General features: G+C 41.9%; 1 protein-coding gene across 1 annotated transcript in view; it reads left to right on the top strand.

The window, feature by feature from the left end:
• Nucleotides 1–20215, top strand: part of CCDC186 (coiled-coil domain containing 186) — a 38348-nt gene extending 18133 nt beyond the window's left edge. Inside the window, exons 4-16 of the mRNA XM_084210508.1 lie at nucleotides 744–872; nucleotides 1792–2004; nucleotides 2837–2956; nucleotides 3511–3615; nucleotides 3933–4031; nucleotides 4797–4883; nucleotides 5664–5806; nucleotides 11196–11451; nucleotides 12040–12229; nucleotides 13225–13305; nucleotides 14316–14526; nucleotides 15555–15774; nucleotides 16449–20215. Of these exons, the coding sequence (XP_084066634.1) occupies nucleotides 744–872; nucleotides 1792–2004; nucleotides 2837–2956; nucleotides 3511–3615; nucleotides 3933–4031; nucleotides 4797–4883; nucleotides 5664–5806; nucleotides 11196–11451; nucleotides 12040–12229; nucleotides 13225–13305; nucleotides 14316–14526; nucleotides 15555–15774; nucleotides 16449–16532 (1938 nt within the window). The 3' untranslated portion in view covers nucleotides 16533–20215. The remainder of the gene's footprint in view (nucleotides 1–743; nucleotides 873–1791; nucleotides 2005–2836; nucleotides 2957–3510; nucleotides 3616–3932; nucleotides 4032–4796; nucleotides 4884–5663; nucleotides 5807–11195; nucleotides 11452–12039; nucleotides 12230–13224; nucleotides 13306–14315; nucleotides 14527–15554; nucleotides 15775–16448) is intronic.
• The last annotated feature ends 2417 nt before the right edge of the window (nucleotides 20216–22632 follow it).

The raw sequence follows: 22632 nt of genomic DNA, 5'->3' as shown, positions 1-22632 counted from the left end.
GTGTGCAGTACCAATGCTCAGACCCTGCCCCTTCTCCTCCAAAGCAAAGTAAACCCCCAAGCTGGGTGAATTGGCTTTCCCCTGGGACAAGAGGAGAGTTGTGAGGCACAGTTTGAACAAGGTTTGGGCAGTGTCACAGCCTTTGCAGCCACCACGCTGCTTCTGCTGGACTTGCATGACTTGGCAGGGAGCACACTCTGGGAAGTGTTCCAGTTAACACTGGGAATTATTCTTCAGCTGGATCAGGTCTCTGACTTGGTTCACTAGGTGGCCAGAAAAAGTGCCAGCATGATGACTAAGCTCATCTTTATTTGCTGAGTGATGTTTTCAAAGAATTAATTCCCAGTCCATTTCATATGGTTGCATGGCTGCTTTGCTGGCATGGTGAAGGATATGGCACAAGGATAAGAACAAAAGGATGGAAGGTGAAGCAACCTCTGATAGCAGCCAGCTTGTCTCTGGCAACTCTGACTTGCTGTTATGTTGTGTAGTAAATTACTGTGCCTGGTATTTTACTTGGTTTGAAGCATCTTCACTCTCACTGAAGATGAGAATTGACATCTTTCATGCTTTTGCTACTCATGCAAAGCTGGATGTTGATATGGGTGGTTGCAGCCTGACAAGTGTAAAATACAGGTAAATATCTGTTGAAGCATCTAATTTTGTGTGAAATATGCCTGCCTGTATAAAACATGATCAAAGAGTTATTTTCCCTATAATTATATCATGATGTTGTATTTTAGCTGGAAGCAAGAATAGAAGAGCTTAATAAAGAAGTGAAAGCCAGCAAAGACAGACTTGTAACTCAAGATGCAGCAGCCAAAAATACTATTCAGCAGTTGCATAAAGAGATGGCCATTCGGATGGAACAGGTAATATGGAAAAACTTAAACTATTAAATATCTACATTACTGAACAAACTTGGTTCTTGTAGGAAACATATTGGATCACTAAGTAAGACAGAATTTTCCCAAATTGGAACTGCTAGTGTACAGTTATATATGCATTTTGGATAACTGTCAGCAATGAATTTCCAAATAGCTGTTAACACTTCAGAGTGCCTGATAACTCTTTTGGAAAATACCTATTTTTATATGTATTGAATTCAGCTCTCATGGAAATCTCATTTTCTTTACCTGTAAGCTGAACTTGATTCAGAAGGGGCTAAAAGCTGGCAGTAGCTGTTTTCAGACAGGCTGTCAAAAAATTAATATTTTTCTCAATTCCAGCACAAAGCTTTTATTTTATCTTTATGTATTACTGAAATCTGGGATTTTTTTCCCCTTTTTAATGTCATACTATACCAAGTATTTCCTCAGCTGCATGTGTTCTAAAGGTCAGTGTCTGATTTTTTTTCTTTTTTTTTCCTAATTTGAGATAGAACTTGTCAGTGCTGGGGTGGGGGGAGTCTGTAAAAGTAAGCCACTGGAAGTGATCCAACTGAAAAATAAGCCACTGGATAATGATTGTGCAGTTGGCATGGGGATGAAGGAAAACAGAGTACCAGTACTGAGTATTTGCAAAATTTTGTTCCTAAATATAATACTTTTTTCCTTCTAAAAACCAAATTACTCATGTATTGATAACTCATTTGAGATGTTCAGCTGTGAAGATGCAGCTGTTACAATATTCATTGTTAGAAGCAGGAGTAATTTCAGTGCTTAAGAGGAATTGAACGTTAGTCTTTGTCAAACTGGAGCTGCCTCATTATGCTACTCTACTGCAATACTAAAAATATCTGGTTAGTTATGAAATAAAGGTTTGATTCCTTGTGTTTTGGTGTTTCTCAAGGCAAACAAGAAGTGTGAGGAAGCTCGGCACGAGAAGGAGACGATGGTGATGAAATACGTCCGCGGGGAGAAGGAGTCCCTTGACCTGCGAAAGGAAAAGGAGGGCCTGGAGAGAAGACTGAGAGATGCAAACAAAGAAATAGAAAAGCTTACAAATAAAATCAAACAACTTTCTCAGGAAAAAGGAAGATTGCACCAGCTCTATGAAACAAAGGTACTCCGAGTGCTGCTGTGTGACGTGATTAAAAGCACTGTCAGGACAGCCTGATCACTTGTTTGCTGTTGTACTTGGTAAAAGAAACCTGTTCTTGTTTACTTTCTGCTGCACAGCTGTGAAAGTGTCTTCCAAGGGAAGGGGAAAAAGTTACTCAGTTCTCATTGCAATCTTTTTGAAGTTCCCTTTAATATTTCCCTGAATATTAATTTGTGAAACATTAGGGATTTTTTTTTTGTTTTTTTGACAAAACTGAGAAGACAGCTTGTTTCAGTTGTCTAGATTTTGAAGTAATTTGTAGCTTCAGATTTTTCTTAAAGGCTGCAGCGGCATTAAATTATTGCTGTCTTTTTTTGGTTTTGTTTTTCTATGTTTTCACTCTGTATTTCCTCTTTTTACTACTAAAAATTGATAATGAAGCAATAGAATTTTTCATCCAAAATTTTGCCACTCATTTTTAGAAAGCAGTAAGATAATTATTAAATGATCCAAGTCTTTTGGTAGTCCTTCACAGCTCTGTTTTACAATTCTTGTGGAAGTCTTAAAAATCAATAAGTGACTGAAACAAAAATTGCCTCTGTGGTGCTTTTCACAGATATATAATATTAACATATACTAACATTAATGCAACCTTACCTTGCTATTCAAACCACAACACTAATGGGTTTTTTTTTCCACTGGATTTAAGTATTATTAAGCATTCTGAAATATGTGCATGATTTTTCAAAACCCAGACATTAAGAAAAAAACCCAACTTTATAACTGGTCAGAAGTTTTATTCTAGAAACACTAGATGGTTTTATTTTTTAAAAAACCTATGAAATTTTCTCAGGATGGTGAAGCCACTCGACTCAACAGAGAAATAGAAAAATTGAAAGAAGAAATCAATTCTCATATCATCAAAGTAAAATGGGCTCAGAACAAATTGAAAACAGAAATGGATTCACACAAGGTGGGTGAAGTGATGCTGATATCATTATATGAAAATAGAGTAATGTAATTGTTACAGTATTTACTTTTTATGTGCTGTTCCTAATGTGGTGTTTCTGTTTAATTTGAATACCTGCAGCAAAAATCAGAATAGTGCTCTCAAACAGTGATACTGAAATGGAAATGTTGAATGTGAAGGGAGGATGTACTGGGGCATTCTCTTTAATTTGGTCATCAGATTTTAATTTGTTGTTAAGTTTATGTTTTGGGGGGGCGGGGTTATTTATTTGAAATAATGTTATCTTAGTTTTTAAATGATAGAGTTAAATCTGCTGTCTGAAAATGTGCATGGCACATAAACAAGAGATCCTTTTATTGTGCCTTCAGTGTTGGGTCAAATGGAATTACATAAGTTAACAGCTGAATGGAGGCAAGGGGAAAAATAGCGTTGGACTTTTTGTTTTGTTAATTCTTTTCAGATTGAAAGGGCAGTTTTATTATGAGTAATGTGTTTCTCAGATGAAGTGAATGGATTTTACTAGGTCTAACCTGTTCTTTTAATTACTGTTTTTGTAGGAAACCAAAGAACGCCTCAAAGATGCAATGACAAAATTAACTGAAGCAAAAGAAGAAGGAGATCAGATAAGGAAAAACTGTCAAGAAATGATAAAATCATATCAAGTAGGCACATTTTCTTAAGAGGTCAAATTATTGTTTAGTGCCTCAGTCTTCTTTTTATTTCTAGCTTAAGCTGTAGCAGGAAAGAATTATCCTGTGCAAGCTCCAAAGTTGAGATGAATAGGGATGGGTTTTTTACTTTTCAGTTAAGTTGTTAAATAATAAAAGGGAAACTGTTAATCTTGATTGGCATGCAATGTGGGGGTCTTTCTTGGCATAGTCAGGATTATCAGGGGTGTACTTACAGGAAAGACTCAGTGATGTGAAAAGAATAGAATAGAAAGGGAAATATAAAACTCACATTTCTTCAATCCCTTCAGGAGTCAGAAGAAATCAAATTAAATGAACTGGATGCAAAATTCCGAGTAACTAAAGGAGAACTAGAGAAACAAATTCAGGAGAAGTCTGATAACCTGGAGGTAAATGTGTGTTGTGTGGTTCTGGAACATGTGGAGTCCACTTTCTGGTTAAGAATTCCATGAAATTATAATTTTGAAAACCTTATTTTAAGCTGCTTAGTTATGCCACATTCTTTGGGTTTTGTCTTTTTTGGTGGCCTGATACTAAATCCCAGGTGTCTGCCCTCCAGCATTGCTTTTTTGGAGGATCTTCAGGTACTACCTTGGATTCACTTTTTAGAAACAAAGTTAGGGGGAAAATATGGTATAGTGAAGGTGAAATAACTTCTCTTTCATTTATAAACATGAATGTTGCTGTAATTAAAAGCACAAATACAGTTGAATCAGGCCTTTCTCTGACCAGTATTTTGCCAAGATGTATGGGAAGGAGAGACAAGGACCAGCCTCTGCTGTTTGTAGAGATCTGCTCGCCCCAAAGTGAAACTCTCTAATGATGTGTGTGCTCACAGCTCATCTGTGCCAGTGCCCTCTTCAGAGGGGGCCAAGTGCCAGAGCTCAGAGCTTTCCTTGGGCCTGTTGTGCCCTGGATTTATGTACCAAAACCAGAGTGTGCAGACTCAGTTTCCTCTCAGTTCTCCTGAGAATAAAGAAGTTTTGAGGGTTTGCTTTCCTTTCTGAAGAAGTAACCCAGCCTTTGGGGTGTGCCTGTTCTGCCTCAAGCCCTCTCAGCTGTTGTCATGGCCTGTATTGGCCTAGATTTATTTTTTTTTTTGTGGTGTCACTGTTAATTGAGTTTTCTTAATGAGCTTTTTACCCTCTTAAAAGGTGCATCATGCAAAAATAAAAGAAGTGGAAGACTTGAAGAGAACATTTAAGGAAGGCATGGATGAGCTTCGAACACTGAGAACAAAGGTAAAGTGTGCTGGGTTGGGTTGGGGTGGGGCTGAAAGCACAGTGCTGGCTTTTTGGAACAAGAATACATTCCACTCCTAATTGTACTTTTATTTCTTCAGGAATAAGCAGTGTGAGTAGAGATTGGCTGGCATGAGGCTAGAAAGGATCTCTAATTGTTGACTCTGCATAAGTAAACTTTTTTAGAAAGTAGGAACTGATCTGTAACACATCAGAATTTTGGTTCATTGTGTGCACCTCATTTGGCTGAAAAGTTGAGAAACATTTTAGATTTGTAATCCTGCAAGTATTTTAAATCTTCTAAATTTAGTATAAATAAAATACTTGTAAGCTTCTCCTACCTGTGACATAAGTTTTGACCTCTGGTAGAGAGGTAATGCTGTCCCTAACTCCAGGACAGTCTATAGACTGGCATGCCAGTCCCTCTCTCCAGAGCAGCTCAATAGGACTGTGGAAAAAGGGAGGGAGGCAGAGTTAGGGGTTGCCTTGGTTACTGGGGAAGTGTCATACCTGTGGACCTTGATCCAATAGGCTGATATGTGAGCCTTTGGGCAAAACTAATGTTAATCGCGCTTGTTGAATTTAATTTTGTTTGTTTGTTTTTCTGACTCTATTAGATCTGAAATACTTTGGGATATTGGTCTAAATTACTTGGAACCACCAAAAAATTAACACATGAACTTTGTACTACAGTCTAGACATATGGTCAGAATAATTTAGTTCTGAAGTTTGTGAAACTAAATAGTTTTTGGTTTTATTTATTTTTGTTTTTCCATTTAGGTAAAGTGTCTAGAGGATGAGCGCTTAAGAACAGAAGATGAGTTATCCAAGTATAAAGAAATAATAAATAGACAGAAAAGTGAAATTCAGAATTTGCTGGACAGAGTCAAAACTGTAGATCAGCTGCAGGATCAGCATCAGAGGTACAGCTGTGCACTTTGAGTAATGATTGAAAAGATTATCTGAGATGGGGAAGGGTTTCTTTTATTGAAGTTGTTGATGCCTTATATGTATTGTAATTTGAAGAATGCTTGTCTTGATTTACATCAGTGTTGCTAATATTGAAGATAACCTTGGTGGCCTCTTACAAAACAAGAAGATTGAGATTGATAAATCTAATTTAGTGTCTCTCATTATTAGAATAACAACTCTCTGATTTCCAGCATGCTCTACAGGAAATTGTCTTTTAGGTGTCTGCTCAGTGCTTGTTTTATTGAAAGATGGAGGGGAGCAATTAAACTGGAAAGATAAGTTGCTTTAAAATTGTGATGGATGATGAATGGAAGTATTTAATGGAAAGAATTTTACTTACTTGAGAGATTCTGTATTCAGGCAGTGTGAGGCATTTGTCTTTCTGATGGGCTGGAATTCGTTCTGCTGTGTTGAAGTCACTCATTTAAGAACATGAGGGAAGTAATCTCAGGGGAGGGCTGGGCTCATGCACGATTCAGGAGTGTCTGAGCATGGCCCTGTCTCTGTGGGGTACACATGGACTAGGATATATGAATGCTGGCCACTCTGCTGGTTCCAGTGGTGCTGCATAAATGGATATAAATAAATGTCAGATAGGCAGAACTTCCCATGTGTCTGTCCCTCCCTTTCTGGTAAACAGTTTTTATTTATCAGTATAAAGTATTTCCATAATTATAGGCTTTCCTCCAGGCTTAGCAAATTAGCCACTTTCCATTTGCTGTGTGCCTGTCACCTGTATTGTCATGGTGTCCTCAGCCTTTCCAGGGAAACTGCTGTGTGCTGGGAACTACTGGAGCCTGCACTTGGATCAGTAACAGTTATTTTTCACTTGGAATTTTGCCAAATTAATTAAAGTCACTGTGATCAAAGTGTGAAACTACAAATGTGTTTCCACTTATCTTTTCCTCTCAGTAATTGAGACATGCTTAAATATGTCTCTCATTCCTATTCAATTTGGATTTTTTTTCAGTATCCTTCCCATACAACAGTTATTCTCCCTACATTAAATTTCATATTGTCCTTTATTTCAATTTCAGTGCAGACATCCTGTAATGTATAAAGGCTATATTATGCTGAATGTTCAGCTATGTTTGTTCACTGGAGGAATGATTTTAGGTTGAATGCTGGGAAAAACTTCATGGCTGAACTGGATACTGATCACCTCCAGTGTTCCCTGGTCTCCTTCATTTGCAAAATTTAAGGATAGTCTAGACATCTCTTTTAGAATGGTCTAAACCTTTAATTTTGTTTGATCCAGTCCTGACTACTAGGCAGAGATTTCTCCTGTCATGATGAAACAACATACTTGAAAATGTAAAATACAAACTGTCATGGGTTGACCCTGGCACAGTGCCAGCGCCCCCATGAAAGGTGGATTCCTAAAATGGTTACCGTGAGATGTGACCCAGGAACAGAACAAAACAGGCTCCAACTTGGGAATGGAGGGGAAAAGAAAAAAAAACAACATTTTATTAATCTACATAGACACAAAAGGGAAAAGGAAAAAAACTACACACAACAATCCACAATAGAACATCTTCAAAAACACTTCTCCTCCCCCCACCTCTCCAACAAACAAATCCCCTCTAACACATCAATTCTCAATTCCAATACCCTCCTTCACACACACTCTCCCCAGTTCATCAGGAGAGAGGAGTCTTCCTCTCACACCATGGGCCTCCCCAGGAAAACACTGCAAAGTCCCCAGTGCTTCCACGTCACACACTGCAGCCGCCCGAAGAAAATCTGTAGCGGTGACCATTCTTCCTTCCATGTCCAGCGCTCTCACCACTGTCCATGGATCCAAACTGCTCCTTAGGTCCTTTTAAGAATGCTTTGCCTAGTTCCAAGAAGTGGCCGCCTCTCACCATTTGGGACACCTGTCCCCCCCATATTATTTCCCCTGGGGCCTGGGGCTCTCAGGAACAGAGATCCTTCCCTGGAGGCAGAGGGCTCCACCACACCCTCCCCCTCAGTCTCTGTTCTCTCCGCTTCTCTTCGCGGCCTTGTCACTCCTGGCTTCTAGCCAACCGCCTCCCCCAAGGAGCAGTCTCTGTATTATCAGAAGAACTTGGTTTCGCCCGTGGCTGTGTAAGAGAAAAGTCCAGCCAAAGCCACTCCACTCATCTCCTCCACCTAGGGCACTCTCATCTACAAGCATTTCTTCACCTAGTCAAACTTCTTCTTCTTTCCCATCCTCTTTCTCCTCTCACTCCTCAGCTGGGGAGGATCAGTGTTTTTACAGCTTCCAAAGGTTCAAAAAGGTTACAAGCTCGGCCTGGTCTGCTGACGGCTGGGCACCTTGCCCCCCCCCACTTTCTCCTCCTGGCTGTGCTCCCGGCACCAGATAACAAATTTCCAGCCTGCACAGTCTCTGTCATTCTCTCTCCCAGGGGGGGGCTGCCCAAACCATCCCAGGACTCCTCCACCCCTGCACCTTGCCGGGGCTCCGGCCTCCCTTCCCAGGCCGCATGGCCTCCCCTCCCCCGCCCAGACGCCGCTGGGCAGGGGAGAGGTCAGAGCAACTCACCGGCCGGACTCCAAAGAGGAAGGTCTTCTCTAAATCCTCTGCTTTTTAACCCACTGAGTGTGTTCTCGGAGGCGTACCCAAATCCTCAGTGGCCACACCAAATGCCAATTTCACATCTGGCCACTGATTGGTTTGACCATAACTTTCCAAAAAAAAAAAAAAACTCTCTTCCGGGTCAAACCATGACAATCCACCTCTCGCCTCCGAGAACACACATTTCACTCCAACATATTAACAAAACTACATCCAAGACATTTCTGCTTACAACAGTGACATACACCAAACCTCCATCCCTACATTTTATAATCAATCTATTTACATGCTTTGCTCTTATTCCTTTTGATCCATCTCACAGTTTCCATCTTCTCCATTCGTTTCCCGGTCAGGGAACCAATAATGTCAAGGGTTGACCCTGGCACAGTGCCAGCGCCCCCATGAAAGGTGGATTCCTAAAATGGTTACCGTGAGATGTGACCCAGGAACAGAACAAAACAGGCTCCAACTTGGGAATGGAGGGGAAAAGAAAAAAAAACAACATTTTATTAATCTACATAGACACAAAAGGGAAAAGGAAAAAAACTACACACAACAATCCACAATAGAACATCTTCAAAAACACTTCTCCTCCCCCCACCTCTCCAACAAACAAATCCCCTCTAACACATCAATTCTCAATTCCAATACCCTCCTTCACACACACTCTCCCCAGTTCATCAGGAGAGAGGAGTCTTCCTCTCACACCATGGGCCTCCCCAGGAAAACACTGCAAAGTCCCCAGTGCTTCCACGTCACACACTGCAGCCGCCCGAAGAAAATCTGTAGCGGTGACCATTCTTCCTTCCATGTCCAGCGCTCTCACCACTGTCCATGGATCCAAACTGCTCCTTAGGTCCTTTTAAGAATGCTTTGCCTAGTTCCAAGAAGTGGCCGCCTCTCACCATTTGGGACACCTGTCCCCCCCATATTATTTCCCCTGGGGCCTGGGGCTCTCAGGAACAGAGATCCTTCCCTGGAGGCAGAGGGCTCCACCACACCCTCCCCCTCAGTCTCTGTTCTCTCCGCTTCTCTTCGCGGCCTTGTCACTCCTGGCTTCTAGCCAACCGCCTCCCCCAAGGAGCAGTCTCTGTATTATCAGAAGAACTTGGTTTCGCCCGTGGCTGTGTAAGAGAAAAGTCCAGCCAAAGCCACTCCACTCATCTCCTCCACCTAGGGCACTCTCATCTACAAGCATTTCTTCACCTAGTCAAACTTCTTCTTCTTTCCCATCCTCTTTCTCCTCTCACTCCTCAGCTGGGGAGGATCAGTGTTTTTACAGCTTCCAAAGGTTCAAAAAGGTTACAAGCTCGGCCTGGTCTGCTGACGGCTGGGCACCTTGCCCCCCCCCACTTTCTCCTCCTGGCTGTGCTCCCGGCACCAGATAACAAATTTCCAGCCTGCACAGTCTCTGTCATTCTCTCTCCCAGGGGGGGGCTGCCCAAACCATCCCAGGACTCCTCCACCCCTGCACCTTGCCGGGGCTCCGGCCTCCCTTCCCAGGCCGCATGGCCTCCCCTCCCCCGCCCAGACGCCGCTGGGCAGGGGAGAGGTCAGAGCAACTCACCGGCCGGACTCCAAAGAGGAAGGTCTTCTCTAAATCCTCTGCTTTTTAACCCACTGAGTGTGTTCTCGGAGGCGTACCCAAATCCTCAGTGGCCACACCAAATGCCAATTTCACATCTGGCCACTGATTGGTTTGACCATAACTTTCCAAAAAAAAAAAAAAACTCTCTTCCGGGTCAAACCATGACACAAACCTACATGCAACCTTCTGGCACAGGTTTTAAGTGGGAGCTGCAGGTGAGATACTTAGCAGCACAAATGACTGGGTCTTGGCTCTTCTTGGAGAAGCAAATAGTACAGGATTGTTGATTTAAAGTGAATTATCTTCCTCATAATTACACTGTCTGTCAGGAAATTAAATGAAATGTGTGCTCTTGCTGTAATTTGAGTTTTAAATTTGAATATACACACTCCCTGTGAGAAAGGTGAGTTTTTTTTCCTGCTGATGTTAGAAAGTAAAGTTTTAGAAAAGGTTTATCAAATTCAATGATGGAAGAATTAATGAACTTATATTCCAAGAGCAAATAAGAGGGAGGTTTTTAGTCTGTAACATTTTTAACAGCTATTAAATTTTGGAATTAATTTCAAATACTTTCTGTAGAATGTTGGTGATAACTGAAGGTGCAACATTTTTTACTCAGATGGATTGGGTGTGAGAGTCTTTCAGTAGAAACAAAAACTTGTTTTGTAGAGGGGAAGGATTTGTTTTGGGGGGGAGGAGTGGAGTAGGACAGGCCCTTTGATTCAGATAATTGGATAAGGACGTAAGGTAGGGAATCTCCATACTGCTGTCCTAGAGAAATCCAATCTGGATTATTTCCCTGTTTCCTAAAGAGAAGGCCTATTACAGATTGGCCACTTTGTTTGCAAACTTTCCTCTCACCCACTCGGTCTGGTTTTGAGGGTTTTGTTTGTGCCCTGATCTGAAGGTCATATGGAGAAGCTGAAAATGGAGAGCTGGCCTTCCTTGAGGAGCTAATGCCTGAGTGTCCTCTGTGGGATGCAGAAATCTGTCATTTCAGCACTGCAGCGTGTTGTGGAACAAAGTGAAAACTCCCTTGACATTTAAAATGATCCAGTGACTACCAGATACCCCAGGGTCATTAATTGTTCCTCTGCCTTATTTGGACTTGACCTGAATGCTTTTATTGCAGTAAACTTCGTATCTTTAAGCTCAAGTTATCCCTAATGTGATACAATTGTTTTGACAGAGATGAACAAGAAATCAATGCTTTAAAGGAAGAAATAGATGGTTTCAATTCTCTGGTTGCTGATCTTCAGAAGGACATTGAAGGTAGTCGGAAAAGAGAATCTGAGCTATTGGTATTCACTGAGAAATTAACCAGTAAGAATGCACAGCTTCAGTCTGAAAACAATTCCTTACAGAGCCAGTTGGATAAGCTTTCTTACAGTGAAAGAGAGCTGCAGAATCAGCTGGAGTGTGCTCAACAGACTAAGGATGATCTGGTGAGTACAGTGGGCTTTTTGTTTCGGCTCTAGTGAGATGTCTGATGCAGATAAAGATGTAGCACATGAATACCACCTTATGTCTTCATTTAGCTGACTGCAATTTCTCCTTGAGTTTGCTATTAGTAGCAGTGGGATATGAACACCTCATGTCCCCAGGCTGAAAGAAACTTTGAGGCACACTGCACTGGAATGAGGAGGTGTCACTGTGTTGCTCTTTCTGGTTTTTTGGGAGCAGGGAGTTGTTCACTTTCAGATGAAGTGAAACAGACAAAAGATTCTAATTTGCTTGTGAAATTTGTTACTGTAAATTGTTCCTCTGGTCCTGTTTTTACTATGAGATAAATTTCATTTTAAATAAATTTAGTGTGTCATGGAAAGTAATGTGACTTTGTACTGTATCATGTAGAAGTTTTGGAGGTAGTTGAGAAATCTTACTATTCATGTGAAATGCTAGTGTTCAGCCTAAATCATTAATGTAAATGTCAGTGATTTCCAGGTGAAAAGTGCAGATAGGGATGTTGAGCATGCACTATGGTTAGGCTAGAATTTTTTTGTGTATGACTGAAAATAAAACCCCTATTTCAGGCCATTAAGTTACAGAAGGAGGAGGATCAGAGAAAGTCGGAGGTTGAGGCCCTGCAGGCTCAGCTGGCCTCCGAGCAGGAAGAGGTGTCAGCCCTGAAGACCCACGTGGATGAGCTGAAGGATGACCTGGCTACCCAGAAGCGCAAGCACGCAGCAAACCTGAAGGACCTCACAAAACAACTTCAGCTAGGTGGAGATTATTTTCACTTGTGAGACTGCCCCATCTATGACCCCCTCAGTGTCTGGTAGAGATCCAGGTCCCGTCTGTGTGTGCTCTCTGCTTGAGTGTCACCCTTCAAGCTCCCCCTGTCCCTGAAGACAATGAGAGTGAGCAAGTTAGACCTTGTGGAAACTGCAGTTTCAAGCCTTTGTGTTAATTTTCAGTCCAAATTGTAACTTTTGAAGTGGGTTTAGACTTAAAATGAAATATTTCAAAAGAGCTTAGTCTTTGTTATGATATATCTGACGACTGAAATGTCACCGTAGGTATCTGTGGATCCTGGTCTGTGTAGGAGTTCAGAAGCTGCCAGAGGTTTCCTAGTTGCTGACTGTATCAGGAATTGCTGGTTATTTTTTTTAACAGAACAGTTCAGTTTTTAAAGCTGGATATGGAGAGACTGATGACTAATTTTGTCTACAAACAGAAGTCATCAAATACTCAACAACGCATGAATAGAAAATAGATTTGAAGATAATCAAATGTGTTTGAAAGAAGAAATCCTATTGGCACTTTGCAAGACAAGTTCCATGTCCTTTTTTGTGCTTATAACAACAGCTGTGTGCTATCCCTCCTGAGTGAGTGTTGCTTCTGGCACAAGTACTGCTGTAGTGACGCAGTTATGAGATGCTGGAACAGAGCTGGCAATATCAGTAGTGATTTACACGGCAGACCTAATCAAAAGTAACATCAAATTGAAGTCTCACTGGTCCCAGTTAATCCTATATATGACATTACCCCTTCAACTGGCAAACACAGCAGTGTGTAGGGATCATGGGTGGTGTTATCTCCAGGTGCTGCATGGCTGTTTGGGATTTACTTTTAGTTGCTACCATTGTCTGCCAGTTGTCACATCATGTTAAATTAGTGCAGGTCAGAGATGATTACAGGTTCTGCATGTTGGGTAACACTGTAATTTTTAGTTCTTACTCTGCTGTTGCTAATCATCATTTTGTTAATACTTTTAGCACGGAGGAAATTGGATCAGATGGAAAATGGTAATTATGACAAAGAAGTCAGCAGCATGGGGAGCCGTTCCAGTTCATCAGGTAATAGAGCACATAGCAGGGCTGCCAAACAGCCCTTCAGTCTTAACAAGGTTGCCACAGTGTGCTTGCTCTTTATGTGGTTTGTGCATATGCAGTGTGTGGGCAGCCTCCCATTAAAACTGACAGAATAGCCTCTAAGCACCAAAATGCATTTGACTGACTGCAGTTGTAGGTGCTTATTATAAGATTAAAGTGTAATGTTTGTGATGTTTATATAGTTTGGTTCTTTTTAAATACCTGCCTTTTTATTTCATTGCTTTTATGTTTAGAGGAAGCTCAAGAGGACTCCAGTTTATACATGCTCCTTTTACATGCTGCTAGAGGCAAAATAAAAATGAGCAGTGGCTTCCAGCATTGTTTAATTGCCCTATTGACAGTTGTGACTGTGTAAATGAGAAATCAATTAGCATCATTAGAGACATCAGTGGGTTTATGTAATATTCATTACTTTCTATCCTGTAGAAGTAAAGGAGTGATCTTTACCACTGAAAACAGCATGTTTCCTTTCTTGATATCTTCAGGTTTTAAGTTGGGTTAGTTCTGTCCAGATCTCCTGTAATCTCACTGTGTGAGAGAGACAAATGCTTAGGTAAATACTGCAAGCTCAAAGTGATCAGTGCTGCACATGTAGGGCTTCTGTAACTCTGTACAGTTCTCACAGTACTGTAATTTTAGTTTACTCTAAAGCACACATTTAAAATCAGCTCAGTCTTGTGGAAAGTAAATGGACATGAAGGTGTTTAAGTGGGGATAAGCATTCCTGAAGGGAGCACACTTCCACCAGAGGCAGTGCACCCACAGGAGGGGACTGCGCTGCTGTCCCAGCGTGTCTCATTTAAACACTGCAAGGATCCTTTAGAGAAAACCCCACTAACATAAAGGGAAACTGGCATTCTGGGACAAGTACCCTCAGCTCCTGACATGTAGTGAGTGCATGCTCTGCTCTGCTGGGGGCACTTCACCTGATGTAAGATCCAAAGGAGCTTTCACAAACGCTGTGGTGTTGGCAGGGTCCCTGAACGCACGCAGCAGCACCGAGGATCGCTCCCCTGAGAACACTGGCTCTGCAGTGGCTGTGGACAGCTTCCCAGAGGTGGACAAGGCTGTCTTGGTGGAAAGAATACTGAGGCTGCAGAAGGCACATGCTCGAAAAAATGAGAAGATGGAGTTTATGGAGGATCACATCAAACAGCTGGTGGAGGAAATCAGGAAAAAAACCAAGTATGTTGTGTGTTCTGTTCATGCAGGTTTTCAGTGTTGAGCTGATGCACCAGACAAGTGAGGAAACAAATTGTCTTAGTGGAAATGTTTAAAACAGTAAGAATATTGCGGTGACAGTAGATTTCTAAGATGGAATTAGTTTTGGGGTTTTTTTCCTTCTCTTTTCCCAGCAGTTATAGTAATTGCCAAGTTTTTGGCAATTAGTACTATTACTGAATTGTTTCAGGAGGAATAAACTGGCTCAAGTGGGTTTTTGGTAGCAAAATGGTCAGCAGGCAGCTGATTTGTGGTGGACTGCTGCCGCTGGCTAACAGAAGAGTGTTCTCCTCATGTGCTTAAAAGATTGTGTTTGTTTTGGAAGGAGAATCTGCATTATTCCAGATGGTACTCTGGTATGCACATCAAACAAATGATGTATCTGAGCCAAAGGCGGTCAGTGGTTAATGTGTGAGACAAGATTCCACTTCAATGAAAATCTCATCTTGCAGGGTAATGTCTGGAACTTCAGTTAGGAGAGTAAGAAATGCTGGCATAAAGCTGCTTCTGCAAGGTGCAGTTGCCTTTCAGGAGCAGCCCTTGCTTGATGAGTCCATACATTTATGCCCAGCTGGTACCATTTCACAGAACATGATCACAGCTTGGGAAGACTCTTGAGAAGTGGCTTTGTAATTTTATTTTTTTTTTCTCATGTGTAGAAAGCTTAAGGTTCCATGTCTGGAGTTCTTCAGCAAAGAAAAGTAGACTTTTTAAATTACCTTTCTTGTCCCAGTAGCTTTTCAAAATACTTTTAAATAAGTAAACCCTGCACATTGTAGTCTCTTGGCTTACCAGCATTTCTGATATCGCTGTTGGTATCTCAGGTTTTCCTCTGACACAGAAATTGCGGGAGTAAATTTTTACTGCTTTTTTGGTAATACAGTACTGCTTGAAAATAAAATTACTCATGTCAGGAATCTGAAGTTACTGCAGCATCTGACTCTTCTCTGCCTTGTAATGCTGTGATGTTGCTGGTTTATTTTTCACTCCAGAATTATTCAGAGTTACATTTTGCGGGAAGAAGCCGGAACGCTGTCATCAGAGGCCTCTGACTTCAACAAAGTGCACTTGAGCAGGCGTGGGGGGATCATGGCATCTCTGTATACATCTCACCCTGCAGACAGTGGGCTCACCTTGGAGCTCTCCTTAGAGATAAACAGGAAGCTTCAGGCTGTGTTAGAAGATACATTACTGAAGAATATTACATTGAAAGTGAGTAGTGTGCCAGTTCTTCTGCACATTCCTGTGGTTCTCAGATGTTCCCTTCGCTGCTTGCTGTTAAAGGCTTTTCAGAAGTCAGCTCTTTGTGATTTGGTGCCACTGGTAGCGTTAGGGTTAACCAGAGAGATATGTGACACGATGCCATGTACCTCCAGTTTAGGACCCTCATTAGCTGCACTAATGAGCTGCTGCTTGAAATACGTTCTGGAGGGCCTGTGCCTTCAGCAGGGCAGGGTCTCTCCGTGCTCTCCCCCGGGCCTGTGGGGCAGGAGTGCAGGCTCTGCTCCTGGGGCGGCACATCTGCTGCCAGGGAGAGGTGGCAGGCTGGAAAATGGTGTGCAGGCTGCCAGCTGGGCTGCAGGGCTCTGCACAAGCTGGATATCTCTTCCTGTAATCGTCTTTCCCCTTGAATGCTAGGGGAACTAACATTCTACCTCCTAGACATCCTGTAGAACACTGATAACTGCAAAAAAGGACTTGCCAAGAGCTTTGAGTTTCTTACTGAAATGAGTTTGTTTTTTTCTGACTAATCATTTGCATTTGTTCTGGATACTTGGAAGTATCAACCTGCTGACATAAACAGTAATTTTGACTTATTAGTGCATTTTGTGCTGATGGACTCATTTCCCTGTATAACTTACCTTATCATTTCCTCCCCCCCAAAGGAGAACCTGCAGACTCTAGGAACAGAAATAGAACGGCTTATTAAACACAAGCATGAACTGGAACAGAGAATAAAGCAGACATAACTAAAACTTCTGGGGACTAACCAACCTGAAGATGCAGAAAAGGCAGGTGCTACAGACCACTGTTTTACGTTCTGCCTGCCAGCACAAGCATCTGGGTTTTTGCAGAAGCAGCCTTTGGTCACACAGGCTCACTCATGTGAGAGATCAACAGGGTTTGGCATCTGTGTGGTTCTGTCTACCCAGGACCGGCCTGAGGCACTGCTGAAATTCACTGCACACTACATTTATCTGAAACTTCTATTTGAAATACAGATGCTTTGCAGTGCAGACTGTTTGGAGTGAGTTGCCACGAGATTTTAATTTCTGCACTGTGTAATTAATCAGTCTCTTTATGATGGAGCTTGAAAAAAAAAATAAAGCCAATTATGTCTTAGTTGCTATTGAACATATCCAGTGTTACTGAGCTTTAAGGGCTTTAAGACATTTCTTTCCTTTATTGCATATTATTTCTGATCTTTGGGTTGATTATGCATTTTTGACATATGCATGGAATAATGCTTTGTTACAAAATTTTGGGGTTTAAGTGGTGACCATGATATTGCATATTTTCTGCTTTAGATTAACATTCAACTGGTCAATTTCTTTATTCCAGAGGAGTGAAACAATAGTAAAACTAAGGAATTAGAAAGTGTTCTGATTCAGTTCTTGAGTTCATGTAGTTGAAACCAATTCAGTTCAGCAAATTTTGTAAACCCTTGATCCTTAGATATACGGATCAAAAGAAGTCTGATATCAGATAATTGGTTAAGAAAGTTCTCTGGGCTTCTGCATAACTAACAGCATGTGAGGAGTTGAAGCTGCCCATTGTAAATCTATGTAAGTACATGTAGACATGGTGATTGCATCTGTTTGCAAAGACAAATGGAAGCCAGTAAATTTTCTCGTTAGCTGTGGCTAGACCAACTAGTGACAATAATGGTAAGAAATAGATCTAAATGGGATTTTAATATATTGTTGGACTGTGAAAGTGGCACAGAAATCTGTGCAACTGCTTGATTTTACTGCTGTGAAGAAGTTAGTGAAAATAACTGAAAGCTATTACTTGGTTCTTCGATGGCTGAGAAGGGTGATGGAGGAAGAGTATCAATATGACAAGATTTGGGTTAGTCACAACATCATGTTCACATTTTAATTCCAGGATAAGTAATATACAGGATCTGAAATATCTTTATTCCAGCAGTAAATGCATAGTTTCTGTATCTATCACCTTTTGACCAAAATCAATTGATCAGATCACCCTGTAAATACCTACATCAGGTTTTTATTAAATACTTGAACTTCCTATTGCTATGAAAAGAGTCAGTGTACATTTACAATAGCAATGCTTTAGCTACTTTAATCAAAAAGGGGGGTGTGGGGAGAATCTGTCTTACTGCAGACACTGTTTGCATAGAACACCAAACGAGGGACCTGAATTTGGCAGCACAGAGGAGGAGAATTGATCAGACATCTGGGTGACTCAGGGATGTGAACTCCATTTCCACATGCCACTGAGTTGCCTGAGCTTTGTAATAAAACAAATTGAGCAAAAGAGCCCAATTTGATTTGAATAGTGGGAACAAGAGTGGGACTTCTTGTTAGTTTAAAGATAGGCATCTCTGAAAGTCCTTGTGGGATCAAGACCTGGTTTGTGGTCCAGAGAGCTTCAAGAGTCTGGGATGGCAGGTCCCTTCAGGGTCAAAGGATTAAGTATTCCTTTGGAAAGGGAGAATGGGAGCAAATAGTGTAAAACCTGAGCAAGTATTAGAAACTGCAAGCCTTTAATCTGGGTGGGTTTTTATACATCTATTTTTCTAATTCCTGAGAGCAGTGGTTATGTGAAATGTTAGGAAATTTGGGCTAGTCCAGTCATGGGACTACTTCTGCTTTACTGTTTTTTAAGTGATGTGAAGAGGCAAATACCTGGCTCTGCTGAAACAGATTTGTCACAGCTTCCAGGAAGCAAAGAGACAGTTGTTCATGACTGAGCTTGGACCTTCTGCTGAGAGAAAATACTTTTAGAACAATTTGCATGCTAAAACATAGCTTAGCTCTTGTATGCTTGTGTTTTCATGCTTTAATGTACCAGATCTCTGGATGTTTTCAGGCATTCAGCTGAATGATTCCAGTATTTTAGATACCATGTTAATATTGTAATCTTTTAATGTATGTTCTCCAGTTGTACAGTGTGAATGAAGGAGGGGTGTGGTGCAGATGGAATCAGTGCAATGGCTTTGTGGAAATTCTTATTTCTTTTTGGCATGGTTGTTCTCCTTTTAAGTTGAGAAACCCAGTTAGCTGTCCTCCTGCCCTGCTGAAATGCTGCTGGCTCTTTGTAGCACTAATAACTTCTCAGACTTTTTTTTTTTTCCTCCCTTGGTTATGGAGACACACAAAGCAGCCAAAATACCACATTGTTTTTTGTGCACGGTGTTTTCATGGACCAAAGCTTCATCCACAGGTGTTATTTTAAACATATCTGTTAGAGATGGAAAAGTCATTCTGGCTTGCACATTGGCAGGTGACTCTCCAGTCAGCCTGGGCTGTGATGAGTACCTGGTGGGGTCAGCCAGCAACTTGGCATAAGGATGTTCCTCCTTTTTGAGAGGCAGTGATGTATCAGCCATGAGATGTTGCTGGCCCTGTTCCCATGGGGTGGCTCGTCAGGAGTGTGATGCTGAGAACACTTTCTGTGGAAAGGTGTTTCTGTGGGGTGGCTCACACAGGTGAGCACCAGCTGGTGCAGGGGTGGGTGTGAGCCTTGTGGAGCGATCTCATCCCACTCATCCTTGTTGTGGAAATTGTACTATGGACCTGAAACTGAAAACTGTCCTCAGATAAACTGAATTTAGAGACAAACTGGTGAATTCATAAACTAATCATGAAGGCAGCCTGGAGCATGAAGCTACATGCCTGTCACTGAAATTCAGTGCCCATTAGACGTGGAATTGCCACAGGCTGCTTTTGAAAATTCCAAGCTTGTGGCTGGTTGTGTCTTACAAGCTTAAACATCTGTTTCTTAAATACTCAGGGTGCTCTTTTCATTCAAACATCGCACAAACAGATGTTGTTAGAGGCCCTACAAGAAAGCTGCCTATGCTTTTCCACCCTCTATAAATTCCAGCACTGTCACTGTCAGAAGCCAGACCCTCTGACCTGAAGACTACAGAAATCACTGGCTTGCTGCCATACAGACTTGTGCAATATTTTTAATTATAGTGTCCAGAAAACTGGAGATTGATTTCTTCCTTGAACATTTTCTCATTAACTTCACTTGTTGCTGGCAACACCTGTAGTATCTCTCTTAAAATATTTTTAATTGCAACGTTTTGGTTCATAACTAAAAAAAAAATAAAAATTTAAAAACAGTCTGTCTGGCTTCCAGTGCATCAAGTGTAAACCTGAGTGTCCACATGCTGCAGAGGCCTGAATCTAGGGAGGGGTTCAGAGGGCAAGGGGCCTTCACCCTTCCTGTGCCAGTCACTGTGACAGTGAACCCCAGCAGTAGGTGGCACAAGGAATCAGGTGTACCTGTCTCACCTATCCAGGGACAGGTGCCTGTGTTGCAGAGGGAGCTGGCTGGTATTTGGAGCTTTTCCAAGATGGATGGGTGTTTCCTTCCCATTTTTGTGTTCTACCTGAAACAGTTGATTCTTCCAATCTACGTGTGTAAGTCCTATACACAGAATGTCTTGTTGATTTCATTTTGTAGATACCTGTTTCTGTATAAAGTTTTTGAAGGTATTGCTATACCTTATGTATATACTGTACTTTGAAATAATAAACATAGAAATGTATGAAAGCCTGCTTTGGGTCTGATTTGTCCTGCTGTGGTGTTTGGAGGTGTTTTTACTAACAGAATGGGACTGCTGGGATATGTTCTGTGAGCTTTTATTGCAGCATCAGCCTCATTACATAGTTGAGACAACAAAAGGATGGCAAAAGCCCATGTAGAACCAGCAACAGCTGACGATTTCTTTGTTATGGAGCATTTTAAAAACTTTCTAACCAATAGCACATTGCTAAAGCTTACAGACAGTTGTTTTAGCCAGTTACTAAAAGTACACCTACACCTGCTTTACACAATGCTTACTTTTCTTCTATTGACAGTATACAATACTTCATTATTAAGCTTAAAACATTCCACTGTCTTACTAAGCATATTTTTCTGCAGTCTTAAGGTCTATCTTAGCTAAGCCTAAAACTCAAGCTATTGTTTCATGTCCTTATTCCTATACTATTGTAACTTTTTCTACTTTCAGACTTTGCAGCTGCTTCTAGTTCTGAGTTCTCTGTTCTTTCTATTTCTGCCCCTCCCGTGCTCGCTCCAGCCCCTCTTGCCTATTGCAGCCGCTCAACAGGAGGTGGCAGTGCCTCTTCTCCGGTGCTGCGGTGGGAGGGAGCAGAGCCAGGGAAAGCACCTTTCCCGCTGTATCCAGCCCTTGGGAATTGCGCCGGGCAGTTAAGGACTGCAGCCCCTGCCAGTGCCCTCCGTGCTTTTCCCTTCCATAACCTGAATTTTGGGAATCCCACAATCCCAGCAGCAAGGACTGCTTCCTTGGCTGCAGCCCCACATTTGCTCCTCTGATTTATTTATTCATTCTCTTGTAGATATCTAACAGAATTGATTTTTAATTTTTTAGGGGTTTTTTTCAGTTTTTTAGCCATGAGGGTATTTTTAAATAAAAGTAGTAAGTGATCGTGTCTGGTTGCTGGCAGTGCTTCTCTTAAAAACCTGGGAATGGATTGATATGGGTAGTCCTGTCCTTGCAGGGAGCCAGAAAAAGGGAAGAAGAATACTGTGAAGGTGATAATTTATGGAGTTTATTCTAGTATCTCCCAGAGTACCTTAAATCAGAGAGGGGGCTGTCCTATATTTTGCTGAAATTTAATGGCAAAAAGCCTCAAGCTTCCCAGGGCAAGGGCCCCCAGTGATTTTTCTGGTTACACTTACCTGCATGACCCTATGCTGAAATTTTGCAGCTCACAGTTTTTCTTCCAGCTTTTTCCACTGATAGCAGGTATGGTTGTTGGTGACAGATGTGACCAAAGATCAGGTTTATTTGTGCTTTCTGCGTATTTAAGGCTGCCACTTGGAAACAACAGCCTGAAGCTAAACTTCCTCAAATACTAATTTTGCCTTTGGTGCAATTTGCAAGTGGCCATTTGGCAAACAACTTCCCAGCCCTGTTTTAGGTCTGTGTCTGAGCCTGACCCAGCTGAGCTCTGTGTGCAGAGGAAGGGCTCTCATGGCACATGTTAAATGCTCAGTGCTGAAGTAAGCCAGGCTGATGCTGCAGCTACTGTGTGATAAATATCTAACCAAATGCTAGCAGTTCTCTCCTCTGGCTGATTGTGAATGAGGAAATCATCACTGCTATTTCTCTCTCTCTCTGCTTTATTTTAAGGGGATTTTTAATAGCGAGCTCTGCTGGAGGTTTTGTTGCTGCGGTTGTTTTTAGGCTATTTTGCATCAAACCACAGTGGGTCTGTGCCAGATTCTGTGAGATTTTTGCCTGCATAAATGTAACTGTTGCAGTAGCAGAGTGTTGCTGAACAAGTTGTTCTCATCTAAGTGTGTATAAATATGCTGTTAGATATTTGTGTGTTTGTTGCTGTTCTGCTCCAGTGGATGCCCTCTAGTCAGGAAATCCTCTGCCCCTTGGGCTTCTCTGGGCTCTTGACCATGTGCAGGTGCCCACTGATCTCAGCAGGGCTGCTCAAATGCCTCCAGGGAAGCACCTTCCTCACTAACAGGCTGAGTCCTATGAATGTCTAAGAGCTTCTTAAGAAGTTTCTATTTTAAAATAATCCCATGTGTGTGGAATGAGGAAAAGCAGCAAATGAAAGCACAAAATCTGTGAGCTCTGACCAAAGTGCACTGGTGTGACACAAGGTGGGTGAGCACAGCCTGGCAGGCACTGCTGCTCTCTCTGGGGTGGTTGGTGTGTCCTTAAACACTGCCCTGGGCATCCAACCTGCAGTTCTTTGGGAACTGCTGCTGCCTCTGGAGATGGATTGAAGCAGGGTGCAAATGCAAGGCAGTTTATTCAAGCTGCGATCTGCAGCCACACAGAAGGGTTTGTGAGGCTGCACTGTGAAAGGAAGTGGTTAAAAATAC

Source organism: Fringilla coelebs, assembly GCF_963513975.1.
Source record: "Fringilla coelebs genome assembly, chromosome: 8".
NCBI lineage: Eukaryota > Metazoa > Chordata > Aves > Passeriformes > Fringillidae > Fringilla > Fringilla coelebs.
The sequence above is the reverse complement of the archived record's forward strand: the minus strand, read 5'-3'. Positions and strand labels throughout refer to the sequence as shown.